We start from the raw sequence: 23,730 nt of genomic DNA on the forward strand, positions 1-23,730 counted from the left end.
TTTTTTTTTTTTTTTTTGTATGTAGATAGATAGATGTAATTGCATTTTATGTTCTGTCTGGCACTGTCTTGTATGATTGCTTGGTGGATGTATAGCAGTGTTTTTGTTTACTTCACACTTGATTTTGCACATGAATTTTCCCTTAGGGATAAACAAAAGAACAAGCCATGGGCAGCCTTTATGCTGACATAACTTAGTTAAATGTTAAAAAGAATAAAAAATAAAGCAGAATATTCTTGAGTAAACATATAAATTCAAACTGAGGCTGCAGTGTGTCTGATTTTCTACCTAATTAAAGATGTGAAACAAAAATGTGTTCTTCTGAAGGGTGGTTTGAGATCATTTAATTTGAACTTAATTGGTGAGACAAATCAGGCTCTCATGTGCGAAACCTTCCACATGGTTTCTGTCCAACTACTGAATCCAAATGTATATATGTATATTAAGAAGCATAGAGCAACTAAACCTTCACATTAGAAGCTGTAGTGAGAAAGGATCTAAGCTAATCTATTTCTTATAAAATCATTTTACTATTATTACCAATATCAGTGTTTGTACCACCTTATTAGGGACCTGCAATCTTAAATCTAGTGTATCATAAAAGTTTCACGGGATCAGCATAAACACCATAAGGCCAAGTATATCCAGAGGTCTAACCCTTCACCTGCCATTAACACAGAATAAAAGGCTTAACTGTACATGCATCTCTGAGCAAAGACCCTTAAATGACTGGAGGGGGCGGGACTTCCTAAAAATGACGCCACCCGGAAGATGGGGACACGTTCTTTCTTGAGCAAAGCTAAAAGGGTATGCGCGAAGGCAAGAACTTTACTGCGCTTTTAATTAGCGGTAATTCAACATATAATTCATAACATATCGAAATTAATGACATGGAATAGTTTAAATGGGTCTTAATCATTAAATCGATGGAAGTATTAATAAATTGGCAGACTAAAGAAGACGGGAAACATGCCAGAGTATGAGTGCGAGTTAATTCACGTAAGTCAGATATGTTGTCAAATTTGATCGCTACTATGGTTTTGTTTGAACAGTGCTTATGGGTGATAAATTAGCCCGTTTTGTCTGTTGAGCTGTTTTGGTGGAGGGAGAGTTAGAGGAGCCACAGGTGAGATTATTGGTCGTGAGAACCAGTCTTTCGTGGCAAATTTTAATGCATTTCCATATTTGCATTTACACGATACAATGGAAAAGGTACATTTTAAATAAAAAGTCAACAATTAAGGATACTTCGTTTAATTTGTAATGCACTGTAAAAACGTGTTCTGTAATAATCATGATAAATGGGTAGCTTTGTTGACAAATAACATAAAAAGGTTAAAATTTATATTTGTGTAAAATGCATTTGTTCCACCATTTTTTTATTTTATTTATTTATTTTTTTTTAAAGATTTTCAACATTCATAATAAACTTTCAGCTTTCTTGCGGTTACTTTATATAGTCCTGTGGTGTGACAAATGAATGTTTAAAAGGACAAACATTACATACAGTATATCAATTAATATGAGGTCATACATACTTGATGCATACTAATTATGCGGCAAATGATGCGAGACTCATTTTTATTCCAAAATACATTAAAAAAATTTTTTTTTAATTTACATAAAACAATTGCATGAATACATCATCTATAATGAACATGTTTTCAATTACCTAGTTCAAATTCATTTATGTATCTTTTTTTTCTTCTTCTGGGGCCTAACGTAAAAAAAAAAAAAAAAAACTAAGCAGTGAAACAGAGTTTTGTTTTAAACAATTTGTAATATTTGGAAAAACTTTTGTCCACCAAATCAAAGTTAGGTGGTGTAACTAATAGGTAGGTTGCTATTTTGTTGTAATGTGACTAAATAAATAAATAAAATTCCATAAAACATGGAGAATGCTATTAGATCCTCAAGAATATGTGAAGTAAAAAAATAAAATAAATAAATAAATAAAATGTATGGCAAATTTGCTCAGGTCATTTGGAGTAAAGACGATATTCTTGACTCAATGTTTATTTATTTTGTGAAAAAATACTTTTTTACCTTTTAAAAATCTGTTTAAACACTTTTTTGAAATTAATGTTTAAGCTGTGTACACTCATGTATTCAAGGTGCAAGGAGGAAAGTATTCTAATACCTTTCACTTGATGGTTATAGCTTTAAAGCTCTTGTTTAATTCTCTTTTGAACTTGCCCTTCTGATAATTTACCACAGTTGTTGCATAGTATCCATGGTATTAGTACAGCCTGATTTCACAGTGAAATCAGAAAGAGTAGATTGACTTTTCTTTTGTCAAAATCGGTATACGTTGACCGAAATTTTGAAACACTTACCCCCAGTGGCCAAAGCGGTAAGTGTTGTAGGGCATATGGGCACGTGTGAGCTCCATTTATGTCCAGGAGAGGTCGCCAAAAGCTAGTAGTGAAGCAAGTTTTCAGCTTTACAGGACATTATACAATGAAGAGAAAAGCATATATTTATAGATTCTATCCCCCAATCCAAACCTTACCTTAACCATTAGTGGAGTAAAAAATAATGTTAGAGGGAAAAGTGAAACATCTGAATCATGCATTGATTATTCAAACGTGGTTACTGCCTGGGTTTGAAACCTAGTCTCCAATGCAGCTGATGCAATGTGCTGCCAATCGCTCCAGGTGGAAAGGTAAATACATTGAAACCACTGCAAACATGTCTGATAAGTATGCTGCATATCAGCGTTTCGGCATACAGTCGCCGATCCTAGGGTACCGAAACTATCGGAAACCATGAATCATGCCGACTTCTCGTGCGATCATGTTGATTAGTAAGAGCATGGTGATCACTGGTAAAACCGTGCTTCTTATTACCAGATTTAATTATGGTTTCTAAAAAAACAAACTATGGAATTTAAAATAACACCAGTGCATGCGTTGCGCAGGAGGGAAGGTCCCGCTCAGCTCTCGTGCTGTGGCCAGTGGATGCGTAGCACAGGAGGGCCGGTCCCACTCTGCTCCTGTGCTGCGCGGTTTAATCGGGTAGCAGCGTTTCATCATACTTTTTGAGTATTTGGTGTTTTCTATGTACAACAGTAAATGGTAGTGCTTAATAAATAAGAGTGGGGCGATTGACCGGCCCAATGCTCGACTGGCCCACCGGGAAAATTACCAGTCCATCACTGCAATGCACTTATACAAGGATGAGAATATTGCTATTAGTTTTAGATTAAGTTTAGCTTGACACACTGCAGGACACTTCTGTAACTGTTTGACATCCCAAATGCATGGATTATCAGACCAAAATTTAGATTTTTAACACTTTGATATGGAAATGCAATCATATTTTGTTAAAAGAATAGTGACTGATATTTGAATGTGACATTGCTCTTCTTAATGTCCTTTAATGTCTTTTATTTTTATTTTACAGGCCCTGCTGAAAATCACCCTGCTTCTTTGGGCTAATAAAACACCTGTATCAGAATCCTGAAACCTGGAATATGTCACTATTCACCTGTCTTTGGTTTCATGTTACATGTTTAGTTTACTTTTGAAACAACTATCAGATTATTATCATGCAAAGCATGTGAAAAAATATTCAAAATCAACAAGACTCTTTTGGCCCATCTTTTCCTTTTTCTAAGAACTTTCTTCCATCACTTTCTGTTTTATATGCTCTCTTCATATTGCCGCCCACTTCTACCTTTCTGAGTCCCTTGTCCAATCACTCCTCAGGTCTTTGGCCATGCTACTTAAGAGAAGTTCTCTTAGCATTTGTGGTGCGTTCATAATTGTAGCTTGGATTGTCATTCTTATTTTTGCCCTCTTGGGGCGCACTCCTAGTCAAGTGGAGCTTTACAGCCAGGCTGCACCTGGGCAAAAAGCAGGAGGAGGCCAATTTGGAAATATTGTCAATGAAGTGATGCATGTAGCTAATGCGTTTGAAGCCGAGCTTGAATCACAGAAAAAAATCCTATTGCAAATCCAGAACCGTAGGTCACTTTGGGAAGACAACAAAGAAGGTGTGACATCTGCTAAGCCAAAACCACAAGCAGAACATTCAGCTCCCGTGGTGATCCCTATTTTAGTCATTGCCTGTAACCGCGTGACAGTGAAACGCTGCCTTGACAAACTCATTGAGCACCGTCCATCAGCTGAGCTTTACCCAATCATAGTGAGCCAGGACTGCGGACACAAAGAAACAGCTGGGGTGATTGCCTCCTATGGCAGTCAACTGACCCATATTAAACAGCCTGTTCTTTCAGATATCTCTGTACCTTCACAGCATAAGAAGTTCCAGGGTTACTACAAAATCTCGAGACATTACCGTTGGGCACTGAACCAGGTTTTCAACACTTTTTCGTACTCATCTGTTGTGGTTGTGGAGGATGATTTGGAGGTAACTTTAACTTTTGTTTATACTCATTTCTTATAAGCTCTGTCATTTATGGTGAAGTGTGTATTTTGCCTGTTAAAATTAATACAGAGACAACTAAGAAAGCCATTTGTATGTTGATTCCCCTGAAAAGGGCAAACAGCTTTGTGCTTCTATCAAAACATTGCTACCATTGTTTGTGCTGCCAACACAGCAACATTGGCTCAGCCGATGGCAGAAGTTTTGGGCGGGGCTATTAGAACTAAAAATCTCATTAATTTTCCCTATAGGGGTGTAGATTTTGAACGATAGTTTATAAACTTTTAAAGACAGACTTACAGTGAGCTCTGATGTTGTTAATCAATGTTATGCTTCCGTTAAAGTCATCAGTCTGCGTTATTTAATCTTCAATATTAAAAAAGCATGTTGTATTGTGGAGTTTTTGTTCAGCGACTGCCCATTTCCAAGACGCACTTTCAAACTTCTTGTATATTTGCAAATATTTTCAATAAAGTCTAAATATTTTGTTTTTGTACGTACAAACAATATAGTTTTATATTTTTGCCATCGTTTTTAATTTGATTACGTAATTCGCAAAGCTTCTTGGGATTGTACTAGTTCATTCCCTCATTAAAGATGTTAAAGGGATAGTTCACCCAAAAATGAACATTTTCTCATTTACTCACCCTCATGAAATCCCAGATGTGTATGACGTTCTTTCTTCAGCAGAAGAAATATCTCTGCTCTGTAGGTCCATACAATGCAAGTGAATGGTGATCAGACCAGTAGCTCCAAAAATCACATAAAGAAACATAGAAGTAATCCATAAGACTCCAGTGTTTATTATTAAAATTTAAGTCCTTTTATTACTTTAAATCTCCTCTTTCACTTTCACATCTGAAAGTGAAAGTTGAAGTGGAGATTTAGAGTAAAAAAGAACATAAATATTGTTCTGTTTCTCACCCACACCTATTATATTGCTTCTAAAGACATGGATTTAAACACTTACACCTTTAAGAATGTTACATTTTAACTTTGATGTTGATGGTATGTTTGATCTCTTTTACCAGGTGGCCCCTGACTTTTTTGAGTACTTCCGAGCATTACATCCCATTTTAAACACAGACCCAACTCTGTGGTGTGTATCTGCCTGGAATGACAATGGAAGGGAAGGATATGTTGATCCCGGTATAGCAAGTCTGTTGTACAGGACAGATTTTTTCCCAGGACTGGGCTGGATGCTCACCAAGGACCTCTGGGCAGAGCTTGAACCAAAATGGCCGGCCTCATTTTGGGACGACTGGATGCGCCTCCCCGATCAGCGCAAAGACAGATCCTGCATTAGACCAGAAATTTCCAGAACTTTAACATTCGGCCGCAAGGGTGTGAGTTTGGGTCAGTTTTATGATAAGTATCTCCGCTTTATTAAGCTCAATACTGAATATGTGCCTTTTACAAAAATGGACCTGTCTTATTTGGATAAGAAGAAATATGATGAGAATTTTGAAAAAGAAGTTTACAATGCTCCAGCTGTAACTGTGGAGGAATTGCAGAGAGGGAAACTGTCTGGACCTGGCCCGTTTCGGGTGCAGTATTCCAGTCCAGACAGTTTTAAAACCCTGGCTCGCAATCTTGGCGTGATGGATGACCTGAAATCAGGAGTCCCACGTGCAGGGTATAGAGGTGTTGTTAGTTTCCTTTTACGTGGAAAGAGGATCTACTTAGCGCCACCAGCTGGTTGGACTCAGTATGATCCAAGCTGGAGTTAAAAAAGAAAATAATATTTGAAGTTGCAAAGTACATGAGATATATATTTCATGCTTTTGTATGTTTCAGCCTGTCTTCAGGATCTGCTACCATCATTTCATTCACAGCTGTCAAATCACTGCACATGTTTGAGTTAATGTCTTTAAATTCCATTTTCTTAGAGAGGTTTCAGGATAGACATACCAAAGATAATGGTAGATAAATTAACCACTCAGAATTTTTGCCTCAGGTTTTATTATTTGTCTGTATAAAGAGTCAAATCGGATTTTACAACTTTATTGTCATGTCACCAAACTGATGTATTAGACTGAAAATCTAAACTAAAAAATTTTACTGACTTGTTCTACATATTTTATTTACACAACGTATATTTGTTCAGTAACAGAAAATGAGGGTAAAATATATATGTAAAAGAAAGTAACACTTAATTTTTTAAACTGTGAATACTGCCCCAAGTGCCTATAAATGTAGGATTTTTTGATTCACTTGTACTGTATGTACTGTCTTAAGTTGTGTGTACAAATCATAGAATTGTAATGTAAATATGTAGGGGATAAGTGCCCAGCATAGATGGGAACTCCAATACTGTTGAGAAAATGTCAAGAGAACATGTCTGCAAAATCTAGGCAAAGGGTGACTACTTTGAAAATGCTAAAATATAACAGTTTTGATTTATTTTGGATTTTGTTTAGTCACAACATAATTCCCATAGTTCCATTTATATTATTCCATAATTTTAATGACTTTACTATTATTCTAAAATGTGAAGGAAAAAAAAAATTATAATAAAGAATGAGTAAGTGTTTAAAAACTTTTGACCGGTAGTGTGTGTGTGTGTATGTGTATGTGTATATATATATATATATTAGTACTGTGCAAATGTTTTAGGCACTTAAGATGTTTCACAAAAGCATTTGTCTTAAGATGGTTATTTATATCTTCAGCTTTAGTGTGTCAGTAGGAAATATACATTTTAGACCCCCAAACATTCCTTTTGCAAATAGAATAGAATAGAAGAATAGGAAGCCCTGCAACAGATGGCATTGCCCCCACAAAGCCCCCCACTGAACATTGAGACAGTCTGGGATTACATGAAGAGACATAAGCCATTGAGACAGCCGAAATAGATAGAAGAACTGTGGCGAATTCTCCAAAAAGCTTGGAACATCATATCTGCCAGCAACCAAAAATCAAATCAAATCACTTTTTATTGTCACACAACCATATACACAAGTGCAGTAGTGGGTGAAAGTCTTGGGTGCAGTTCCGAGCAACATAGCAGTCATAACAATGATGAGACATATACCAGTTTATAATAAACATCAGATTTACACAACACAATATACAAATAATAACATACAATGTACAGTATACAATACACACAATATAGAATACACATTATACAATAAAAAATAGTATATATAAAATATACAGTAGGTTGTATTGTACTGTATTGACATTCAGGCTGTCAGTTGATAGTTGCCAGTGTGTTGTTAAGAGAGAATATAATTTATGATAGTCCAGTGTGAGATAATAAGATTAATAAACTGCAGTGCTGATGTATATTGATCATGAGAGATCAAGAGTTCAAAAGTCTGATTGCTTGGGGGAAGAAGCTGTCATGAAGTCGGCTGGTGCGGGTCCTGATGCTGCGATACCGCCTACCTGATGGCAGTGAGAGCAGCCCATGGCTCGGGTGGCTAGAGTCTCTGATGATCCTCCAAGCTTTTTTCACACACCGCCTGGTATAGATGTCCTGGAGGGACGGAAGCTCACCTCCGATGATGTGTCTGGCAGTTCGCACCACCATTTGCAGGGCTTTGCAGTTGTGGGCGGTGCTATTGCCATACCAGGTGGAGATGCAGCCAGTCAGGATGCTCTCTACAGTGCTGGTGTAGAACCGCGTGAGGATGTGGCGGTTCATTCCAAACTTCCTCAGCCATCTCAGGAAGAAGAGGCGCTGATGAGCCTTCTTCACAACGGCCTCAGTGTGGACAGACCATGTGAGTTCCTCAGTGATGTGGACACCGAGGAACTTGAAGCTGCTGACTCTCTCCACTGGTGCTCCATTGATGGTGATGGGGATGTATTCTCTGTCTTTTCTCCTGAAGTCCACCACAAGCTCATTTGTCTTGCTGACGTTGAGGGAGAGGTTGTGCTCCTGACACCAGCATGTCAGAGTGTGCACCTCCTCTCTGTAGGCTGTTTCATCATTGTCAGTGATCAGACCTACCACTGTCGTATCATCAGCAAACTTAATGATGGCATTGGAGCTATGTGTTGCCACACAGTCATGTGTGTACAGGGAATACAGGAGTGGGCTGAGATCACAGCCCTGTGGGGCTCCAGTGTTGAGGGTCAGTGATGAGGAGATGTTACTGCCCATTCTAACCACCTGGCGTCTGCTTGACAGGAAGTCCAGGATCCAGCTGCACAGCGAGCTGTTTAAGCCCAGAGCCCGGAGTTTCTCATCAAGCTTGGAGGGCACTATGGTGTTGAATGCTGAGCTGTAGTCTACAAACAGCATTCTCACATAAGTGTTCCTTTTTTCCAGGTGGGAGAGAGCAGTGTGTAGTGTAGATGCAATGGCATCATCAGTGGAGCGGTTGTTGTGGTATGCAAACTACAATGGGTCCAGTGAGGCAGGCAGCACAGAGCAAATGTAATCTCTGATTAGTCTCTCAAAGCATTTGCTGATGATGGGGGTCAGAGCAACAGGACGCCAGTCATTTAAGCAAGACATTTTGGATTGCTTTGGTACAGGCACAATGGTGGACGTTTTGAAGCATGTGGGGACCAAAGACAAGGAGAGGGAAAGGTTGAAAATGTCCGTAAAAACACCAGCCATTTGGTTCGCGCACACTCTGATGCCGTCTGGACCCGTGGCTTTACGGATATTCACCCGTCGGAAGGATCGGGTTACATCCGCTACAGAGATGGAGAGTGAACTAACCTCTGTAGCTTCGGCTGCGAGAGCTCTCTCCATGAGGGCGGTGTTATTTCCCTCGAAATGAGCATAAAAAGAATTTAGCTCAACCAGGAGAGAGGCAGCGGTGTTCACGGCGGAGTTTTTATTCCCTTTAAAATTCAAGAAAAACTGTCCAGATGTACCTAGGAGTATTGGTGCTGTTTTGAAAGCAAAGGTGATCAAACCAAATATTGATTTTGCTTTTTTATGTTTACTGGACTTTGTATGACATTAAGTGATAAATGTTTATTTATGGCATTATTTTTGAAGACATCCTCACTATGCAACATTTTTCACAAGTGCCGAAAACTTTTGCACAGTACTGTATATTTTCTTATGTGCTATGATGAGATTTTCCTGTCTCATGACACGTTTCACTTTTTTTTATTTTATTTATTTTGTACTTTTTTTTTCTGTTTTGTTTTTGTCTATTTCTTTTTATCTTATGTCTCAGTGAGTGTATTTATGCCCATGTACAGAATGTTGAAACTGCACAGTGTTTACATTATGTATATATGTGCATTATGAATGTTTTGCCCTAAAAGCAATACAGTAAATAAATAAATAAATATGATTTCTTTATGTAAGACACTTCTAAAGAAAATTGATGTAGTGCAGAATCAGGCACTTAGAATATGCTGTGGAGCTTTGCAAGTGGAGACGAGTGAAATGCCACTAAAACTGAGATGACAACAGCTCTCCATGGTGTATTGGTATCATTAAAGGGGCACAAGGATGTACATCCTACCAAGTATGTGTTCGATGAATGCTGGGAGCATACTTGAGGCAACAGCCAAAGTCTTGGATGGATAGGGACTAGATTAGTCCAGTCAATGGGACTGGACCATAGTAATTATAGCCAAACTGTGCCATTGCCCACAATTTCACCATGGTTTTTTCCAATGCCTTGCATAGACATTAATTTACTCCAAGAAACTAAGAAAAATGAGCTATTCTCAGAAGAATACGTTGTACAGCAGTATGGAACATAAGAACAGCCACATGATATCTTTACAGATGGATCAAAAGATCCAATCTCAGGGAAAACTGGAGCAACCGTTTTTGTACCTAAATATCAGGTATCTATCAGAAAGAGAACATCAGACAACTTATCTGTATTTACTGTGGAATTAGCTGCAATTCTCATTGCTCTTCAGTGGGTGGAGGATATAAATGTTGAGAGAAGAGTTACAGTTGTGCTCAAACGTTTGCATACCCTGGCAGAAATTGTGAAATTTTGGCATTGATTTTGAAAATATGACTGATCATACATAAAAAAAAAAAAAAAGTCTTTTATTTAAGGATAGTGATCATATGAAGCCATTTATTATCACATAGTTGTTTGGCTCCTTTTTAAATCATAATGATAACAGAAATCACCCAAATGGCCCTGATCAAAAGTTTACACACCCTTGAATGTTTGGCCTTGTTATAGACACACAAGGTGACACACAGGTTTAAATGGCAATTAAAGGTTAATTTCCCACACCTGTGGCTTTTTAAATTGCAATTAGTGTCTGTGTATAAATAGTCAATGAGTTTGTTAGCTCTCACATGGATGCACTGAGCAGGCTAGATACTGAGCCATGGGGAGCAGAAAAGAACTGTCAAAAGACCTGCATAACAAGGTAATGGAAATTTATAAAGATGGAAAAGGATATAAAAAGATATCCAAAGCCTTGAAAATGCCAGTCAGTACTGTTCAATCACTTATTAAGAAGTGGAAAATTTGGGGATCTCTTGATACCAAGCCAAGGTCAGGTAGACCAAGAAAGATTTCAGCCACAACTGCCAGAAGAATTGTTTGGGATACAAAGAAAAACCCACAGGTAACCTCAGGAGAAATACAGGCTGCTCTGGAAAAAGATGGTTCAAGGAGCACAAAACAAAGATACTTGAACAAAAATGAGCTGCATGGTCGAATTGCCAGAAAGAAGCCTATGCCACAAAAAAGCCCGGTTACAATATGCCTGACAACACCTTGACACGCCTCACAGCTTCTGGCACACTGTAATTTGGAGTGACGAGACCAAAATAGAGCTTTATGGTCACAACCATAAGCGCTATGTTTGGAGAGGGGTCATCAAGTATTGTGCTCCTTGAAACAACCAAATTAACCTTTAATTGCTATTTAAACCTGTGTGTGTCACCTTGTGTGTCTGTAAAAAGGTCAAACATTCAAGGGTATGTAAACCTTTGATCAGGGCCCATTTGGGTGATTTCTGTTATCATTATGTTTTAAAAAGGAGCCAAACAGCTATGTGATAATAAATGGCTTCATATGATCACTATCCTTAAATAAAAGACTTTTTTTTTTTTTTTATGTATGATCAGTCATATTTTCAAAATCAATGCCAAAATTTCACAATTTCTGCCAGGGTATGCAAACGTTTGAGCACAACTGTATATGTACAGATTCTCTGGCAGCCCTGAAAGCCTGCAGTCTGGCCATTCTGATAGTAGACAAGATATGATCTGAAATCTTGCAAGTATTATATAGGTTAAGTAACGGAGGTTTTTCCATCACATTTCTTTGGGTTCCTGCACATGTAGGAGTAGAGGGTAATGAGGTAGCAGATAAACTTGCAAAGAACTCACTTAAATGCTGTAATGTAGAAATTACCATCAATATGAGTAAATCAGAAGCCAAGACTTGTATTCGTAAAGCGGTAAATAACATCTGGCAAAATCTATGGGAAACCGAGGTAAAGGGGAGGCATCTGTTTAAAATTCAGAAAAATGTGGGTACAGGAGTTTTGATTTCTGTATTAAGAAAGGACAATTCAGTAATTACCAGACTTCATATAGGACACACAGGGTTGAATGCCAGTTTACATAAAATCAATAAGCATCCCACAAGAATGTGCAGTAAGTGCAATGAGCTAGAAACAGCTGAACACATCTTTATACACTGTACAGCATATAACAATGAAAGGCAAGTATTGCAGGCAAAATAGCAGAAAATGGAAATATTATGTCTCTAGAAACTCTTCTGGCTAAAAAGCATGGGAGAATACCAATGAAAGATGCAGTTTGGGGCTTTTTAAAAGCAACAGGAGTTGAGTCTAGAATATATATATATATGAGAGAGAGAGAGAAATAATTTTCATGTCCCAAGCTGCTACACACTCCAGTTCAGCTGGTGTCGGTAATGCACCAAAAGCTGGTTTGCCAACCGCCAATAAACAGAAAGAAGAAGAAGAAGAAGAATGGCGGAGGGTGCGCGACGTTAGCAATGGGGTAAATTCGGTCAAATATGTGGGCTGAAGGCGACCGAGTGGTAAAACATTGGACAGGTAACCTCCATTTAAATTACTTTACCACTTGAAGCACCGCTAATCAGTTTTATTTTTCGCTGACGGTAAATGTAGTTTTAGCAGGAAAGCTAACTATCACAGACACGACTGAAGGGAGTCGTTTAAAAATATAAACAAGTGTGGCGTTACTCTGTTTCGCTTTGGATTTGACTGTTTTCGGCTAGTTATTCGGCAGCATTTGATCTTGGATATCTGAAGAGGCCTGTAAATGGATCCAAGGGGGTTTCGTGAAAGTCCCGCGGGTTCTGGGGAACCTTCAGAGGAGGAGAAGAGAGGAGAAGATCCAGAAGGAGATCAAACAGAGGACGTGGACGGTGAGGGCAGAGAGGCTGATGGGGAATCCGAGAAAACAGAGGAAACGGAAATGGAGAGTAAAGATTCTGGAAGATGTAAAAGTCAAGCGGAAAATATGATGCATGGAAAACTACCTGAGGAGGAACTAGATCCTAGAATCCAGGTAAACAGACATGCAATCTTCACACAGGAAAACATCTATCTATCTATCCATCCATCCATCCAGTTAAAGGGATAGTTCACCCTGAACTGAAAATTATCTCATCATTTACTCACCCTCATGCCATCCCAGATGTATACTTTCTTTCTTCTGCTGAACACAAAAAAGATTTTTAGAAGAATATTTTAGCTCTGTAGGTCCTCACAATGCAAGTGAATGGTGGCCAGAAGTTTGAAGCTCCGAAAAGCACATAAAGGCAGCATAAAAGTAACTTCAGACATAACATAAAAGACACCAGTGGTTAAATCCATATCTGCAGAAGCTGTATGATAGGTGTAGGTGAGAAACTAAATTAAAGTCCCCCCTTTTTTTTTTTTACTATAAATCTCCATTTTCACTTTCAAATTCTTCTTTTGTTTTTGGCGATTCACATTCTTTGTGCATATCGCCACCTACTGGGCAGGGAGGAAAATTTAAAGTAAAAAAGAACTTAAATATTGATCTGTTTCTCACCCACACCTAAAGTATCACTACAACTAATCGATAAAATCGATAATGAAATTTGTTGTCAATGATTTCCATTATCGATTAGTTGGATATTTGTAGTAAGCATGGAGAATCCCCGTCAGTGACATCACTTCACAGCCAAGCTAAAAATGTGTTGCATTATGAAACTTGTTTTAAAAACAACGGAGACAAGTTGAAGCAGAAAACCCAAGTTGTCCAGCGCACAAAAGCACTTTATAAACACTTCAAAGAAGATCATAGTAAGCATACAGTTTAATGTGGAGTGGTTGCTACATCAGGTGCGTTGACAGAGTGCTTGTGCTGTTTAATGCACGAGAGTTGTTTCTCTCCAGCGTATCACTTACATTTGTCTATGTTTTATAATGTAAACATGTTATGAATTCAAATCAGCTGCATATTTCACAAAACTGTTTGTTCTTGTGAATGACTCTTGCGCACCGGTTACCGTGAAACAGGGAGGAATACCCCTGCTCGGACGGCTATTTTTCCACAGAGAAAATAGGATGAATTTGACCAAAATGACATTATTTTCATAAAGCTGACTAACACACTACAGCATCTTTGCTTGGGAGTGGCAACAGAGACAGGTGAACAGACTGGCTGTAGAGACGGGCCGCCGCAGACAGACCTGGCTGATCCGCGAGGACAGACTGTGCTCCCAATGCAACCTGGGTGTGATTGAGCTGCACTTCCTCACAGAATGCCCAAAATACCAATCAATTAGAAACAAATATTACCACAACATTAACAATATATGCCCAGATTTCAATTAATGTACCCCAACACAAAAAATTTGTTTTATTCTATGTGAAAAAGAAGAATGTGCAAATAAAGCTGCAAGATTTGTAGTATCCTATAATAAACTGAGGGACAATCCGAACTAAAAATAATAATACATGAATGTGTTGATGACACTGATCTCCCTGACCCCAATCCCCTACCCCTGTTACGACCATATATAATGTTGCATTAATGCTGAATTGGTTATTATTATGTATTTATTTCTTTATAGTTGTTATTGTTTTCATGTTCTAGTCCTTGTTCAATTCCTGTTCTGTTTTTCTATGTAATTGCTTTGGCAATACAAAATGTTTTTGTCATGCCAATAAAGCACTTTGTATTGAATTGACAGGTGATCGCACACGCTCCATCTCTCTCTCTCTCTCTCTCTCTCTCTCTCTCTGATCCATCGCATAAGAAAGTAGTTCCATGCACAAATGCGTTTTGAGCTGCATTTTTTAAAATGTACTTGTTGAACTGTTGTATATAAGCAATATTATACTCACAGTCGTGCTTTATGTCCCTAAATCAGCACTGCTGTGATTACCTACGGCACTCGGCCTGCGGCCCTATCACAGCACTGCTGATGTAGGGCCGTATCGCACTCTTGCTTGTCTGATATTGCTTAAGTATGTAATGCTGAATATAATGTATAATAATGCTAAGGGTCCTAATATTTGAAAGTCCTCCTGATAGTGCCACATGTAATGTCTGATTTCACTAGTAAATTTATGCTATGGCAAACATTATTTTACTGGATAAACATACACAATTTTTGAAAATATAATGTAATTATTGAAAATACTATAAATGTCACTGATTACATTTAAGTATTTTAATGTTATGTACAAGGATCTGTATCTAACATAATTATTTATTTTTCAGCTGGGCAGTATTATTAATATTTCTGTTCTCATGTTACTCTTGCCCTCTGCTGGGCTGATTTTTTTTGTCCTACTCCATGCCCTGCGGATCATTTTACCCTGTAATGATGAGCATTTTTTGTTAAGTTTTACAAGTAAAGGAACTGTTTTGCATATGTCCTGAAAGAAGTAATAATAATATTATAATAATAATAAATTCAAACTTATCTTTTAATGATTCAGGCTTTGTTCAAAGTTTTGTGAGAGAATAGAATCGTGAATTCAGTAATGTAAATCAAATCAAATCCTTATGCCCTTCATCATTTCAGTTTTTGAAAAATCATATTTTAATAAAATACAGGAAATAAAATTTCATTTTTATCCGATTAATCGATTAATTGTAGAAATAATCAAAATAATCGTTAGTTGCAGCCCTAGATTTAACCACTGGAGTCATATGGATTACTTTTATGCTGCTTTTATGTACTTTTTGGAGCTTCAAAGTTCCGGCCACCATTCACTTGGATTAAATGGACCTACAGAGCTGAAATATTTTTCTAAAAATCTTTGTGTTCAGAAAAAGAGAGAAATTCATGCACATCTGGGATGGCATGAGGGTGAGTAAGTGATGAGAGAATTTTCATTTTTGGGTGAACTATTTCTTGAGAGCTATTATAAAGTTGTACTAAATGTTTTGATCAAGAGATTAATAATCAATAGTACTGTAAATAATTTACCATTAGGTAACTACTACCATCTGTTTTTCTTTTTTTGTTTGTGTATCTAGGAGGAACTAGAGCATCTTAATGAGGCCAGCGAAGAGATCAACAAGCTTGAACTGGAGCTGCAAGTAAGTGAAAGTTCAGAGTGCTTCTTGAAAAATTGTTCCCTGACTTAATAGCCTGTGAAAGTCCATACCTACTACTACATTTCTGTTACTGACCTAGATCATTAACCATTGGCAACCACCTTCCCATACAGTTTAGATTATATAAGTCTCTCTCAAAAAGCTCAGTCAATGTAACCAGTGCAGCTAAATACCTTCTACCAAAGCTACATTCACCTTGTCAAGTAGATGGCTTACAAGATTAACAGTGCTCTAAAAGTGCCAAAGTAACTTGTGCAAGAACATGACACAAGCTTTCAGTAGTATTATGCTGAGAAGAATGATGCATGTGATTTATTGATTATATTTTCCACTGTTATTGTCAGGAGGTTCGATCCAGCCACAGGAGGATTATGAGTGAATCTGTGCTTAAACTCAAGGCAATGAGTTCAGAACTGGGCTCCTGCATTGAGAAGGCCAGGCCTTACTATGAGGCTCGAAGGAAAGCAAAAGAGGTGCGTGAGCAATCACCCAGTGTTTAGTATTGAGGCAGACCGCTGTAGAAAACAATTCTGCTTTGTGCAGTTGTCAGAGTTCAGTCCCTCTGAATTTTGCTTGCTGGGCAGTTCAGCCCATATCAAGTGTAACATCTTGTGGGTTTTTAAGGTGTTTTGCTTTTCTTATTCACGTTACGGTTCAATTTATTTTCATTTTGTCTCCTAAATGCACTTTGATTGGTTATGCCCCCCTTAGGCCCAGCAGGAGACCCAGAAAGCCGCGCTCAGATTTGAGAGAGGGGTCTCCATGCATTCAGCTGCTCGGGAGATGGTCCATGTAGCTGAACAAGGCCTCACTGCAGTCAAGACGCTGGATCCAACCTGGCAAGAGATGCTGAATCACGCCACATTAAAGGTATGCCACTTTCTTTCCAGCACCTCTTGGCTTCCTCTTTAAAGGTACTTCACTGCACTCTGCACATCAAACATTCCATCTTGAACATAAGAGCATCTCCACATCCAAACATGCATATTTATCTACTACTATGCAAAAAGCAGTCAAATGTGTAGGATATATGAATACACAGTATTTATGAAACAGTTGGCGAACAATTATTGCTGATCTTCTCATTATTCATGTGAGAACGAGAATGTGTTAATGTTCATTCCTTGCAATTACAGCATGTACTATTTTAACCCATATTTGATCTAATGTACATTAAATTGCATCACAAATGCACCATTTGCTCCATATCTTACTTAAAGAAGTACAGAGTACCATTTCAAGGTGAAAATATTATCAGATTAATGTTTACACACTAAACGTATTTTGAACAAACACATACATACGCACACACACACACTAAGCAAGTCACAGGATATACAGGTAACTGTTATCGTGGTGTCCAGGTAAATGAGGCAGAAGAGGAGCGCACGAAGAGCGAACGAGAGCACATGCGTGTCACTCAGCTGTGTCAGGAAGCTGAGGCTCATGTGCTGCAGCTGCAAAAGTCTCTGAAGAGAGCCATCGTAAAGTCCAAGCCTTACTTTGAGCTCAAGGCTCAATTCAATGACATGCTAGAGGTTAGTTAAATGTTCTTTTTAGTTTATAGTTCTATAGTTTTGGTGTAGGAAGATGCGACCACTATTACTGAGCTTGACCATTGAAATGAAAGGGATAGGTCACCCAAAAGTTAAAATTCAGTCATCATTTACTCACCCTAATGTCATTTTAAACCCCTATGACTTTTTTCTTTGCAAAAAAAGGAAATGTTAGGCAGTATGTTTATGCTGTTGTTCCATACAATGAAAGTAAGGGGTGACAGATGCTGTCGAGTTACATTTTTTTTTTTTTTTTTTATAATTATAAAATGAGTCCAATTAACTATATACCAAATCTAAAAAAAAAAACATAAAATAGCTATGTGTGAGGAACAGACCAAAATTTAAGTCTTTCATTGAAAATCTTCCCCTCCATTGTAGCTCTCAAATCACGTTTGCAACTTAATGACTGGTTACAACACCAAGAACCAATGGGGTTTGGCAACCACCAAAACAACTCATCTTGGGCCATATGACTTCAAATATAACTATGAGTTGTATGGGCTGCCTTTAAGATACTTTAATGGTAATTTTTTCTCCATTTTGGAGCTTGTTAATGTCCGTCCCATTTACTTTCATTGTATTGCGGAGAAAAACAGTGTTAACCAGACTGATTTCACAGGGAAATTGGAAAGAGAAGGTTGTTTTGTTTTGTTTTTTTTTCTTTTTTTGTTTAATTTGGTCTGTGCTTACAGAAATTCGAGACCCTGCCCCCAGTGGCCAAAGCGGTAAGTGTTGTTGGGTGTATGGGGATGTGTGAGCTCTATTTTCCGGATCTAATGTCCGAGGAGGGATGCCAAAAGCGAGTTGTGGAGCAAGTTGCTTTCAGCTGTGCAGGCTGTAATACAGTGAAGAGGAATGCATATTTTATCAACTGTAACCCCCAACCCAAACCCTAAACCTAACCATCAGTGGTAAAAATATGATGTTGGGGGGAAAAATGCAACCACCGAATCATGCTCATTGATTATGCAAACATGATTACTTCCTTGGTTTCAACACGGGACCTGATCTCGGGTCTCCCACACTGCTGATGCAACTTGCTACCGGTCATGCCACAGGGGAAGGTAAACATACTGCAGTCAATTTAAAAAATGGCCGTTTCCTAATCAGTGGCCGTTTTAAAACCGATATGGGCGTTTTCTACCACTTAACATGATTTTCCTACTACACTGAGATTCATTACTTTTCATTGGATAGTTCAGAAACGCCCATCCTGGAACCCCCCCCCCCCCCCCCCCCCAAAACACGCCCATCCCGGTTTGAAAAAGCCGACAGATTGGGAAACGCCCATTATTGTTCTGCAGAGACCCACACTTCGATCATGATGCATGAACATTTGCTTTTGTGTTCCTTGGAAGAAATATAATCATATGGGTTTGGAAGGACATGTGAGTAAATTGAGTTTTCACTTTTGGGTGAACTAACACTTTAAGATTATGTAGTAAGATAAATAAAAATCAGGATCTTCTAAATGATCAACAAAGTCACCACTTCCAAAAGTGTTCGCGTTAAACATAGTCAAAAAATAAAAAATGTTTTTGCAGGGGCACAAGTCAAAGATTATAGAGTTAGAGGAGCATATTTCCAAAGCCAAGGTCAACTACTCCAGCAGCCTGCGCCAACTGGAGCAAATCAGCGAAGAGATTCATGCCCAGAGAGAGCAGGACCAACTAAAGGATGGACCAATCAAAACATCTGGTGGGCGGAGCCCTCCAGTTGGAGCAGAGACAGTCAGCAGCACAGGGACTGAAGGTGGAGCCTCTGGAGGTTACCCCAGACAAAGTAATTGGGTGGATGGTAAGGAGGGTGTGGAGTGGGTGGAGAGACATCGTAACTCCAAGTGGGGGGAGATGGGAACAGCTGAGGTAATGAGATCTGGTTCAAATTCTCTTTCCAGCGTCAGCTTGCAGACCATCATCTCAGATCTTGGAAAGTGTGACTCGGTTGAACATCTGGGTCATCTAAGCAGTGATGTTAGTCTTTCAGGGGAAGAGGGGGAGGGTACAGGGGGAGTGAGGCAAAAAAATCTAGACACTTCAGAGGAGTTCCTCAAACAACACAACAGAAGTGTCAGTTTGTGAGTGCATACATCATTAATATCCATTTAAAAAAATGTATATTTTTATGATTTTCCTTACCTGATGACCTTTGTTTTTCAACTTCATTTAATAGCAACTGACAGAGCAAGTCTTACACCCTGTCTACACCAGACGCTAGTGGCGCAATGCGACAAAAGCAAATCGCTCCCATTATAATCAGTGATGCTGTCTACACTGGAAGAGCCCATCCCGTCGTGCTGATAGCAAACAGACTCCCTGTTCTACTTTGTGCGGTACTCGCTGGCGCTACTCCTGCCAACATGACAAATGAACGGTTTAGAACGTTTGCTTTGATGCCTCCCAGTGTAGACAGCCTCAAGGCATTGTGAAATCGCTTGCGTGTGGTGTAGACAGGGTGTTCTTAATGAATATTTATTGTTGAACATTTTTTACTATCAATACTTGAAAAGCGAGAAGACCAAAATTTTTAAGTTAGTTATCTCATTTGGGTATTTCAGATCAAGTGGCATAAGACTGACAATGACAAGCCTAGTAATCACTGCTATCTTTTTTTAGCCTAAGCAACATACTACACAATATATCCCTTTTGATCCTAAAAGCACCAAGTTTTTTCTATGCGAATGTATAAAGCAGTGGCTTATAAGCACGCTCTTTTTATTATAGTCTCTATAGCTGACATAATAACAATGTGAGGTAATTTTGTTCTGTATTTATCAGATTTTACTGACTGCAATCATACTCTCTGAAGGAAAAAACACTGTCTGTAAAATTATACTATTATACTATTATATATTTATTCTCGTTTATTTTAATTTTAAATTAGATTTTCTTATGCTGACTTTGAAATAGTGGTCCATGTACAGCTCCCAACTGACAGACTACCATATTTTTTTCAAAAACATTATTAAATTCCTAAAAGTGCTTTATATGCATACATAGGGTATGCTTTTATGTTTGTCTAGTTATTTTTAATGCACTCATTTTCCTCAGGATTAGAACAGAAGTACTGATTCTGTGCAGTTGGAGAAATAATGTACTGAATTATTTTCTTATAGAAGGGTTTATGAAATGACTGCCACAAAAAAATTGTTTTGTTATTTAGGACAATCAGTATTTTTTCCAGAATGTATTTTCATTTTACATTATGTCAAGCATCTTTGAATGATTTTTACCTTTGTTTTCACAGCATTTTTCTATCGACTGATGGAAAAGTGTTTTAGTGAGTTTACATGTCTTTGTTACTGTAGTCCTCAGTGAGAGCACTGGATACCCTTTGTTATTATTTTAACTAATGTTCTATATGAAGATGTGCACAGTAGTGACAAATCCGATGGAACAACAAATTCATATGTCCCTGTGGATTTTTTTATGTTTTCTTTTTTTAACAGAATTTAGGGCAAGTCTTTACTGAGACAATAGTCACGTGGTAAGAATGTACTAATATTTTGACATGCCATCTTTCCTGTGTGACTGATATTATACTTTAATATTGTAAGATATATATATATATATATGTATATGAGATTTACTATATATATACAGTACTGTGCAAAATTTTTAGGCACTTGTGAAATTTAGTGAAAATGTCTTCAAAAATAATGCCATAAATAGTTTTCATTTATCAATTAACATCATACAAAGTCCAGTAAACATAAAAAATCTAAATCAATATTTGGTGTGACCACCTTTGCTTTTAAAACAGTCCCAATTCTCCTACTTACACCTGGACACAGTTTTTCTTGGTTGTTGTCAGATAGGATGTACCAAGTTTCTTGGAGAATTCGCCATAGTTCTTCTATCTATTTAGGCTGTCTCAATTGCTTCTGTCTCTTCATGTAATCCCAGACTGACTCGATGTTCAGTGGGGGGCTTTGTGGGGGCCATGACATCTGTTGCAGGGCTCCCTGTTCTTCTATTCTAATCATTTCTATTTGCAAAAGTAACGTTTGGGAGTCTAAAATGTATTTTTCCTATTGACACACTAAAGCTGAAGATATAAATAACCATCTTAAGACAAATGTTTTTGTGAAACATCTTAAGTGCCTAAAACTTCTGCACAGTACTGTATGTGTATGTGTGTGTATATATATATATATATATATCTCAAGATTTGACGTTCATAAGTCACAAATGTAATGTTTTATTTGCCCTAATTTTGTGAACCTTTTTTTTTAAAGTAGTACGTGATTAAACGGTGATAACAATGTTCTAATATTTTCATTGATATTATGGCAGTTTAATATACTGTATGCCAGGGTAACACATTTTACAGTGTTTTCAGTTCTTATTTGTATGCTATTATGTATGTTATATTTTAGAGAAATATTAAAATAAAACTAGTTGGCGTTGCAGCTCTCTTGTGCTTAAGTTGCAACCCGACTTGACACAAAAAGCTCAAAATATTCTTACGTCTCTCGCCACCCTAACTCATCTTAAACAAATAACCAGGCTATGCACTGACCCATTCCTCAGTGTTATCCAGATGCTGTAAATTAGATTCAGGGTGCTGTCTTTTGTGATGTCAGTCAGTGAATGTCTTAGTGATGTGAATATACTGCCATCATCAAAAAGGCTTAGATCTGCAAGGGCAGGGAAGGTAAGCACACTCTCCTCTGATATGAAAGTTAAGCTCCATCATATGACTGAAATAAAAGACTTAGACTGTCATTTAGTCCCTCGGTAGTCATCTCTCTGTTCTTGTTCTGGCAACTCTTCCCATCCTGACAGATGTTACACTGCATTTGTTACCTTCCTGAGGTATTTGGATGCCAAAACCTCAAAAGCTTCAAGAAGCAAGAAGCCAAACCCTCAAAATGCTTCAAAAAGCAAGAAACATGGAGCTATTGCAATATACTTTTCCTTAGCATGTTCTTTCTGCAATCTCACTATAACTATTGTCTTTTTTTTTTTTTTTTTTAACAGATTATTTAGATTGTGTATGTTGTAATAATAATTACAGTGTTTCCACAATCTTGGAAAATCAGGAAATATGAGCGAAGTTTACATTTGTGATTGCATGGTAATTATTAATCAAGTAATGGAAAAGTTATGCACATTTCTGAAGTGATTATAACTATTTCAAGTTATGCTGTGCTCTAAAGCGTTTTATTGGCTTTGAAATTGTGCTTTGAGTGCTTTCTCCATAAACTGTTTTTAAAATCCATTAATCCATAAGACTGGAAAAATCATGGAAATTAATTTGTCAAGTTGTAGGAAGCCTGCAATTGCTATCCAGTTTATAGTAGTTCTTTTTAATAAGGTTACTTTGTTAACATTAGTTAATGCATTAGGTATCATGAACTAACAATAATATATTTCTTACAGCATTAATTCATCTTTGTTAATGGTAGTTAATAAAAATACAATTGTTCATTGTTAGTTCGTAGTTAATCAACTAATGTTGACATACACAACTTTTGATTTAATGTGTTAGTATATGTTTAAATTGACATTAACCAAGAGTAATAAATGCTGTAAAAGTATTGTTCATTGTTAGTTCATGTTAACGAATGTAACCTTATTTTGAAGTGTTACCCAGTTTGTTCTATCACGACGACACTACCACATCCCACAAATATCAGCTTTTTATTTCTTGATTTTTATTAAGACATAACAATGTTTATGCAACATCTTAGATCATTATAGCATTTTAACAATAGCCTGAAATACAAATAAATGTGAGCAAATGAATGTCGTCTTGAAAATAGACTTTTCGAAAGGATTAATTTCTTTTCAATTATTAAAGAGCCAAGTAAAAATAGATGACAGTGCCCATAACGAACATCTCAGAGGAGGAGGAGACAATCCTGGAGGAATGGAAAGCTACTTTAAAATAGATATGTATGTAGGTGCATTTGTATGTACATATACAGTATATGCTTTCTGTAAAGTACTTTGTAAACACTGGGTTTAAAAGGTGTCATTTAAATAAAGTTTATTAAATTATTCTTGTCATTATTATGATGAACAAAATTTCAGTGTGTTCTACATGATTCTAGACACACAAAAAGTTTTTTTATTGCACATTACATAATGTAAACACAACTCGAGAATTGCAGGAAAAAAGAAAAGGCAATCAAGAAAAAAAATAATTCTCAGACAGAAAGAAAAACAAGGTTATAATATTTTAGAAGTGTGAAATTCTCCCCATTATTAATGATTTATAAAGATCTCTAATCTGGGCAAAGAGTCTATACATTTATTCTTATGAATAAAA

At 37.4% G+C, this 23,730-nt stretch overlaps 2 protein-coding genes across 3 annotated transcripts; both read left to right on the plus strand.

The window, feature by feature from the left end:
• The first annotated feature begins 761 nt into the window (after positions 1-761).
• On the plus strand, positions 762-6,933 carry LOC127430176 (alpha-1,3-mannosyl-glycoprotein 2-beta-N-acetylglucosaminyltransferase-like). Its single transcript, XM_051679745.1, has 3 exons — positions 762-999; positions 3,406-4,374; positions 5,421-6,933. The coding sequence occupies exons 2-3, from the start codon at positions 3,721-3,723 to the stop codon at positions 6,117-6,119; spliced, it is 1,353 nt and encodes a 450-aa protein (XP_051535705.1). The 5' UTR covers positions 762-999; positions 3,406-3,720; the 3' UTR covers positions 6,120-6,933.
• A 5,323-nt stretch (positions 6,934-12,256) lies between these two features.
• LOC127430178 (SH3 domain-binding protein 5-like) lies at positions 12,257-23,459 on the plus strand. Of its 2 annotated transcripts, none has more exons than XM_051679749.1 (7): positions 12,257-12,859; positions 15,815-15,877; positions 16,240-16,368; positions 16,607-16,765; positions 17,260-17,433; positions 18,999-19,251; positions 19,352-23,459. In XM_051679749.1, exons 1-7 carry the CDS (start codon positions 12,611-12,613, stop codon positions 19,417-19,419), a joined length of 1,095 nt encoding a protein of 364 aa, XP_051535709.1. In that variant the 5' UTR covers positions 12,257-12,610; the 3' UTR covers positions 19,420-23,459. The 2 variants fall into 2 exon arrangements, with proteins under 2 accessions (XP_051535709.1, XP_051535708.1); XM_051679748.1 differs by having other exon boundaries at positions 12,269-12,381; positions 12,567-12,859; positions 18,999-23,459.
• Positions 23,460-23,730: the final 271 nt, after the last annotated feature.

The sequence above is a fragment of the Myxocyprinus asiaticus genome, chromosome 39 (assembly GCF_019703515.2).
Source record: "Myxocyprinus asiaticus isolate MX2 ecotype Aquarium Trade chromosome 39, UBuf_Myxa_2, whole genome shotgun sequence".
Taxonomy (NCBI): domain Eukaryota; kingdom Metazoa; phylum Chordata; class Actinopteri; order Cypriniformes; family Catostomidae; genus Myxocyprinus; species Myxocyprinus asiaticus.